Raw genomic sequence first — 8,659 nt, 5'->3', positions numbered from 1 at the left:
GGAGCCCAGCAAGGCAGGGGCTGCATGAAAGAGAAAATTATGCTTTTTATTCTGCTACTCTAGGTTACCTAGATGGGAAGTTGCACATAGATATTAATCTCTCAATTCACATTTAAAAAAAAAAAAAGTTATCTCAGATGAGAATAAACCAGATGCTGACAGAAATCTGCACAGGGCTCCTCACAGGCATCATCAGTGTCACTTTTCCAGACTCCTCAGGGTTTCTCTGACGTTGCCATCAGAGCCTGCAGAGCCAGAGCTGCCCCTGGGCAGTGCCAGAGCTGGGAGGGGTCTGCAGGGCAGAGCTGAGCCCCCAGGGCTGGGCTGGGCTCTGGCAGCACTGGCAGAGCCCTGCCCTGGGCACAGGGAAGCAGCTGCTGGCAGGGACAGCTCCGGGCAGCAGAGCCCTGGGCAGGCAGAAGGGGGAAAGTGCCCCAAAGCTATGCTGGAATAATTAAAATCCTCTCCAAACACAGCTATAAATATATATGATTTCTTTTGTTACAGATCCCCATGCCAAGGCACAGCAAATGTCCAACAGCAGCTCCACCAGGCACTTCCTCCTGCTGGCATTGGCAGACACGCGGCAGCTGCAGCTCCTGCACTTCTGCCTCTTGCTGGGCACCTCCCTGGCTGCCCTCCTGGGCAACGGCCTCATCATCAGCGCCGTAGCCTGCAGCCCCCACCTGCACACACCCATGTTCTTCTTCCTGCTCAACCTGGCCCTCAGCGACCTGGGCTCCATCTGCACCACTGTCCCCAAAGCCATGCACAATTCCCTCTGGGACACCAGGGACATCTCCTACACAGGATGTGCTGCTCAGCTCTTTTTCTTTCTGTTCTTCATTGGAGCTGCGTACTATCTCTTGACCATCATGTGCTACGACCGCTACGTGTCCATCTGCAAACCCCTGCACTACGGGACCCTCCTGGGCAGCAGAGCTTGTGCCCACATGACAGCAGCTGCCTGGGCCAGTGCCTTTCTCAATGCTCTCATTCACACTGCCAGTACATTTTCCCTGCCCCTGTGCCATGGCAATGCCCTGGGCCAGTTCTTCTGTGAAATCCCACAGATCCTAAAGCTCTCCTGCTCTAAATCCTACCTCAGGGAACTTGGGTTTCTTGCTGTTACTGCCTGTTCATCATTTGGCTGTTTTGTGTTCATTGTTTTCTCTTATGTGCAGATCTTCAGGGCTGTGCTGAGGATCCCCTCTGAGCAGGGACGGCACAAAGCCTTTTCCACATGCCTCCCTCACCTGGCTGTTCTCACCCTGTTCATTAGCACTATCATGTTTGCTCACCTCAGGCCCCCCTCCATGTCCTCCCCATCCCTGGATCTGGCCCTGTCAGTTCTGTACTCGGTGGTGCCTCCAACCCTGAACCCCCTCATCTACAGCCTGAGGAACCAGGAGCTCAACGCTGCAGTGTGGAGACTGATGACTGGATGCTTTCAGAAACATTAAACTGCTGGCAAATGTCTTGAAATCACTTGTAATAAAAGTCACCTTTCATACTTCTTGTTTGTTTAGTTGTGGGTGTTTTCTTTTATTTTACCGTTTTCATATTGTCTACACAGAAATGTCATTGTTTGTGCCATTTCTCATTTTGTTTTTCTCCACCTTCCCTACAGTCACAGACTGTGTCAATGAGCGGCTGTTTTCCTGTAGGCTTTACAGGAACTAAAGGATCTACCCGCAGAGTTTTCACCAGAGATGCCCTACTGTTTCCTATTTTGGAGCTGCAGCAGCAATGTCTGTGTGCAGAGCTGGGGCAGATCAGTGCTGGCCCAGCAGCTGTGCCCAGCAGCAGCAGCACTTGGTGTTGCCAGTGCTGCTGCCGTGGCCCTGCCCCGCTGCCCGGGTGGCCCTGGTGTTGCTGCAGGGCCTGAGTGCTCTCGGGGCCGGGCACAGCCCTGGGGGTGGCAGTGCCGGGGCTGCAGCAGGGACAGGCCATGGGCACTGCTGGGGCAGCGCTGACGCCTCAGGCCAGGGCCTGGGGGCTCCAGGCTCCTTGCCCAGGCTCTCTCAAGAACACACCCAGGCCAATGCTCAGCACAGAAAAGCCCCATGAGCAGCCCCAGGCTGGCCGTGGGCAGGCTGGGGGCAAACAGCATGGCTGGGGCTCTGCAAGGGCCCTGGGGCAGACAGGAAGGAGCAGCAGAGCAGGGGCTGATCCATCCCCAGTGCGCTGCACAGCCCAGGGCAGCGTCCCAGAGCGTCCTCATGGAGCTGCCAACAACATCCTCCCTCTGCAGCCCTGGCCTCTCCCCCAGCTCACACAGGTGCCCCATCCTTGCAGGCACAGACACGGCAGCACTGGCTCAGCAGCCCCTGTTTGCATTGCACACAGCAGGGGGAGCACCCCCATGCTGTTGGTGTGGGGACATGAACCTGAGGGAGCACAAATGCCATCAGATCCTGGGGCCAGCAAGGGCTGGAGAACTTGAACATCTACCAGGGCCCTCACCCACTCCTCACAGGACTTGTGTTCCAGACCCCTCCCCAGACTTGTTGCCCTTCTCTGGACACGCTCCAGCCCCTCCATGGCCTTCCTAAATTGGGGGGCCCAGAACTTGACACAGCACTCGAGGTGCTGCCCAAACAGTGCTGAGCACAGGGGAAGAATCACTGCCCTGCTCCTGCTGGCCACACCATTCCTGATCCAGGCCAGGAGCCATTGGCCTTCTTGCCCACCTGGGCACACTGCTGCCTCATGTCCAGCCTGCTGTCCATCAGTCCCTGCAGGTCCCTTTCTGCCTGGCCGCTCTTCACCCACTCTGTTCCCAAGCTGTAGAACTGCAGGGGTTGTTGTGGCCAAAGTGGAGGACCCGGCACTTGGTCTTGTTAAACCTCACCTTGTTGGATTTGGGCCCTGGATCCAGCCTGTCCAAGGCCCTGTGCAGAGCGCTCCTACTGTCCAGCAGATTAAACTCGCACCTAATTTTGTGTCAGCACGGTTTCCCAGTGTCCCAATGGTCTCCATGGTTCCATGGGGCCTCCCAGTGTCACAATGTTTTTTTGGTTCCATAGGACCCCTTGGTGTCACAAAGTCCCTTGGATCTTTGGCCCTGCAGTGTCACAATGGTGCTTGGTCCCCCCCGGCCCTGAAGTGTCACAGTGGATCCTTGCTTCCATGAATCATAGAATCACAGAATTTCTAGGCTGGAAGAGACCTTGAAGATCATCGAGTCCAACCCATGTTCTAACACCTCAACGAGATCATGGCATCAAGTGCCACATCCAGTCTTCCCTTTAACACATCGAGGGATGGTGACTCCACCACTTCCCTGGGTCAATGATTCCAGTATTACCACTCTTTCTGTGAAAAATTTCCTCCTTAATTCTAGCCTCTATCTCTCTTGGCACAACTTGAGACTGTGTCCTCTTGTTCTGTCTGTTGTTGCCCCGAGAAAGAGACCGACCCCCAGCTCACCACAGCCACCCTTCAGAAAGTAAAAGAGGGTGATAAGGTCACCTCTGAGTCTCCTTTTCTCCAGGCTGAACAACCCCATCTCCCTCAGTCGTTATTCATACGGCTTGTGCTCCAAGCCCCTCACCAGCCTCGTTGCTCTCCTTTGGACATGCTCAAGCATCTAAACATCCCTCCTAAACTGAGGGGCCCAGAACTGGATGCAATACTCAAGTGTGGCCTCACCAGTGCCGAGTACAGGGGAAGAATGACCTTCCTACTCCCACTGGCCACACTGTTCCTGATACTGGCCAGGATGCCACTGGCCTTCTTGGCCACCACGGCACTCTGCTGGCTCATGTTCAGCCGACTGTCAACCAGCACTCCCAGGTCCCTTTCCTCCTGAGCACTGTCCAGCCACACCATCCCAAGCCTATAACGTTACAGGGGGTTATTGTGGCCAAAGTGCAGGACTCAGCACTTGGACTTATTGAACTTCATCCCATTAGATTTTGCCCATACATCCAACCGTTCCAAGTCCCTCTGCAAAGCCCTCCCTCCCCCTAACAGATCAACACAGGCTCCCAGCTTAGTGTCATCTGCAAATTTGGTAATAAAGGACTCTAAACCCTCATCCATGTCATCAATAAAAATATTAAACAGAACTGGCCCCAGCACAGACCCCTGAGGGACACCACTGGTGACTGGTCACCCGCTGGATGCAGCACCATTCACCACCACTCTCTGGGCCCAGCCATGCAGCCAGTTCCTAACGCAGCAAAGTGTGCTCCTGTCCAAGCCATGGGCTGCCAGCTTGTCTAGGAGTATGTTGTGGGAGACAGTGTCAAAGGCCTTGCTGAAATCCAAGTAAACAACATCTGCAGCCTTCCCTGCATCCACTAGGCGGGTTACCTGGTAATAAAAGGTGACCAGGTTGGTCAAAAATGACGTACCTCTCCTAAATCCATGCTGGCTGGGTCTGATACCCTGGCCATCTTGTAAATTTTGTAAATTTGATGGCGCTTAATATAAACTCTGTTTTGCCAGATAGTGAGGTCAGGCTGACTGGTCTATAATTACCAGGATCCTCCTTTGCACCTTTTTTGTGAATGGGTATCACACTGGCCAGCTTCCAGTCATCCGGAACCTCACCAGTGAGCCAGGACTGTTGGTAAGTGATGGAGAGTGGCTTTGCAAGCTCATTTGCCAGCTCTCTCATTACCCTGGGGTGGATCCCATCTGGTCCCATAGATTTATGAAAATCCAAGCATTTCAGTAGTTCTATGACTGCCTCCTCTTGGGTAATGGGGGGACCATTCTGCTCCCTGTCACCATCAACCAGCCCAGGCGGGCAGGTGTCTGGAGGGCAAGTCATCTTCCCACTAAAATCTGAGGCAAAATAGGCATTAAGCACTTCTGCCTTTTCCTTATCTTCGGGTACTAAGTTCCCTCCTTTGTCCAATAAAGAACAGAGGCTGGTCTTACCTTTCCTTCTACCATTAATGTATTTGTAAAAACATTTTTTATTATCCTTTACAGAAGTTGCCATTCTAAGTTCAAACTGAGCTTTGGCCTCCCTAATTTTTTTCTGCATGCTCTAGCAGCCTTCTTGAATACTTCCTTAGAGACCTGACCCTTCTTCCAATGCTGATACATCCTCTTTTTATTCTTAAGTTCCTCCAAAATCTCCTTGCCCAGCCAGGCTGGACGTTTACCCCGTTGACTGATCTTTCGGCACACAGGGATGGTCTGTTCTGGTGCCCTCAAGATCTCTGTTTTGAGGTATGCCCACCCTTCCTGAACTCCTTTGTTTTTTAGGACTGCTTCCCAAGGGACGCTCTGAATAAGTCTCCTAAACAGGCCAAAGTCTGCCCTCCGGAAGTCCAATGCAAGAGTTTTACTGGTGCTCTTCCTGACTTCACCAAATATTGAGAACTCTATTATTTCGTGATCACTCTGCCCCAAGTGACCTCCAACCACCACATCTCCCACCAGCCCATCTCTGTTTGCAAACAGCAGATCTAACATAGTCCCTCCCCTGGTGGGTTCACCCACCAGCTGCAACAAAAAGTTGTCCTCCATACATTCTAAGAATTTCCTGGACTGCCTCTTTATTGCCGTATTAAGTTCCCAGTAGATGTCTGGTAGGTTGAAGTCACCCACAAGAACAAGGGCTGATGATCTTGAAACATTACCTAGCTGCTTATAGAATAAGTGATCTACCTCTTCTTCCTGGTTGGGTGGACGATAACAGACTCCCAGTATGGTGTCAGCCTTGTTGTCCTTCCCCTTTATTCTTACCCATAGACATTCAACTCCATCTTCCTTAGTTTCAATTTCGATGGCATCAAAAGTTTGCTTAATATAAAGGGCTACCCCTCCACCTCTTCTTCCTTTCCTGTCTCTCCTGAAGAGCTTGTATCCATCCAGTGCAGTACTCCAGTTATGTGAGTCGTCCCACCATGTTTCCGTGATGGCAACTGTTGTAGTGTGTTGTAATGTCCTGTTTTAGACTTCCGGGTCCCGGGTCCCTTCCCAGGTGTGCCAAAACCCTCCCTTTCCCCCTCACCCCCTTGGTGAGTGAGTCCTGTCAATCAGGCTTAACATTCCAGCAAAGGCGTCGTGTGGTTGGTCAAATTCAAAGGATGCCCCTCAGGCCCAGAGGTCATTGGCCTGTCTAGGTGTCCCTCGTCCCTTCAGACCCCGCCCCCCCCACCTGGTTGGTGGCTCACCTGTCCCCTCCCCTCCCTCTGAGCTTAAAGGGTGAAGCAGGCCATCTGCTCGCGATTCTGTTGGAGGTCTTCCCAAGATTCAGACCTCTGTAACCATGGAATAAACCACTGCATATAACCCTCCGGCAGAATCTCTCCTTTTTTCTCTTCACCTTCGTCCGAAGTCTTCTTCCTAAGGTAAACGGAGTCCCTAACAAGCCTGGACTTGTTTAGTGCCCAGCTGAAACCATCAGCAAGCTAAAGGTGTCTCTGGGGTGATCCACCACAGATGCCGCCTTTGGCTCAGCAGCGAGGGTCAGACTGGCCCAGGCACAATCTAACTGGTAATATTGGGATTCATATTCCAATAGGCAACTAACTACATCACAGCTTGGCAGTTGCACCATGGCCTCCAGCTCTTCTTGTTTGTTGCCCAAGCTGCGTGCATTGGTATACATGCACCTCATCTGGGCTACTGACTTCACCCCTAACTCAGCCTTGCAATTCTTGGGCCTGTTTCCAGATAGCTCAGCTGGTTCCCCTTTCCCCTTAAAACCTAGTTTAAAGCTCTCTCAATGAGGTCTGCCAGTTCATGAGCTAAAAACCTTTTGCCCTTAACAGAGAGGTGCACCCCATCTGGTTCCAGCAGAGAAGATGCTGTAAAAGTTTCCCCATGATCAAAGAATCCAAAATCAAAGAATCCAGAAGAGACAGGTCTGCCTGCCTTGGCCACCCAGGGGCCACCTCTCATCTGCCTTTGAAACCCTGGGACCATGTGCTTTTCTTGCTTAGGAAAAAAAAACATCCATCTCAACCAGGTGCCCATGGCCAAAATTGGGAAACTGCCTCTGGAATTCCCTATATCCAAGGACAGCTTCCAGACAAAAGCTGCCAGTACTGACAAGTCTGGCTGGCCTTGGCTTCCTGAGGGCTGGCACTCATCTGCCTCTGAAACACTGGGGCTCTGTGCTTTCCTTCCTAATAAAAAGAACTCTTCTTCCTCAACACCTCTTCCTCAGGTGCTCATTGCCAAAATTGATGTTCCACCTCCAAAATGCCCAATGTCCAAGGATATCCCCTAGATGAAAGGTGCCAAGAGAGACAGGTCTGGCTGCCCTTGGCCTAAGGTTGGCCACCCCTCATCTTCCAAAACACTTGGACTTTTCACTTTTCTTTCCTATAGGAAAAAACCATCCATCTTGACCAGGTGCCCATGGCCAAACCTGCCATTCTACCTCCAAAACTCTGTACATCCAAGAATTGCTCCCAAGTTAAAACTGCCAGGACAGACAGGTCTGGCTGCCCCTGGCCTCTTTGGAGCTGCCTCTCACCTACTTTCCAAACACTGGGGCATAGTGTTTTCCTTCCTATGGCACCGAACAGTCCTTCTTATCTGTGCAGAAATGACCAAAAATGGGATTTCACCTCCCAAAATCCCTATATCCAAGAGTTGCTTTCAGACAAAAGCTACCATGACAGAGAGGTCTGGCTGGCCTAGGCCTCTGATGGCTGCCTTTCATCTGCCCCTCAAACACCAGTGTTCTGTGCTTTCCTTCCTATCAAAAGCATGATCCTTCTTCTCTAGGTGTCCATGTCTGAAACTGGGATTCCACCTCTAAAATTCTGAATATCCAAGGGTTGCTCCCAGGCAAAATCTGCCAGTACCATCAAGTCTGGCTGGCCTTGGCCTCTGGTGACTGCCCCTGCAACACTGGGGCTGGGGTCTTTCCTTCCCATGGAGATCCCTGGGACACTGTGGGGACCTCATGGAACCAAGGGGATCATTGTGGCACCACTGGAACCCATGGAATCAAGGGGCCATGGTGACACAGCGGGGCTTCATGGAACCCAGAGACCATTATGACTCTGTGGGGCCTGATAGAACCATGGAGACCCTTCAGGGCCTCATGCCACCAAGGGGGCCTGATGACACCTCAGGGCCTCCTGGAAACAAGGGACCATTGGGACACTGTGGGGCCCCATGGAACCCAGGGAACATGGACCAGGTCTGGCTGGCTTGGCCTCCCAGGGGTCGCCTGACAGGTCTGGCTGATGTTGAGATGTCAAAGGCTGCCTCTCCTCAGCTCCTGGAGCACTGGGACTCTGTGTTTTCCTTGCTATGGAAAAGAACCATTCCTCTTTTCAGATATGCATTGCCAAAATTGGTGCTCTCCCTAAAAATTTCCTATATGCAAAGGTATCTCTCAAAACAAAATCTGCCAGCTCTGGCTAGCCTTTGCCTCTGGTGGTCACCTCTCATCTGCCCCTGAAACAGTGGAGCTCTGTCCCTTCATTCCTATGGAAAAGAACCGGAATTCTTGTCCAGGGACCATGGCCAAAATTAGAATTTGGCCTCCCAAATTCTGTATGTCCAAGGATTGCTCCCAGACAAAAGTAGCCAGGACAGACAGGTCCGGCTGGCCCTGTCCTCTGGTGATTTTTTAGATTATTAGCTGAATGTTTTCATTTGAAAACACCTTGGAGAGGACCCAGAAATCTCCCAAGGAGGAGTTTTGAAGCCTCGGGCAGATGACTAGTAC

General features: G+C 52.0%; 1 protein-coding gene across 1 annotated transcript; it reads left to right on the top strand.

Annotated features, from left to right (window-relative positions):
• Positions 1-530: 530 nt before the first annotated feature.
• Positions 531-1,463, top strand: LOC102065622 (olfactory receptor 14J1-like). The gene has a single exon (XM_026799155.2). It carries the CDS (start codon positions 531-533, stop codon positions 1,461-1,463), a length of 933 nt encoding a protein of 310 aa, XP_026654956.2.
• The last annotated feature ends 7,196 nt before the right edge of the window (positions 1,464-8,659 follow it).

This window comes from Zonotrichia albicollis, unplaced genomic scaffold (genome assembly GCF_047830755.1).
Source record: "Zonotrichia albicollis isolate bZonAlb1 unplaced genomic scaffold, bZonAlb1.hap1 Scaffold_254, whole genome shotgun sequence".
NCBI classification, from domain to species: Eukaryota; Metazoa; Chordata; class Aves; order Passeriformes; family Passerellidae; genus Zonotrichia; species Zonotrichia albicollis.
Note: the sequence above shows the minus strand (reverse complement) of the source record. Positions and strands in the feature narration are given on the sequence as shown.

Coding starts and splice junctions, on each gene's coding strand:
- LOC102065622 (XM_026799155.2), top strand. CDS start 531: ATGTCCAACAGCAGCTCCACCAGGCACTTCCTCCTGCTGGCATTGGCA.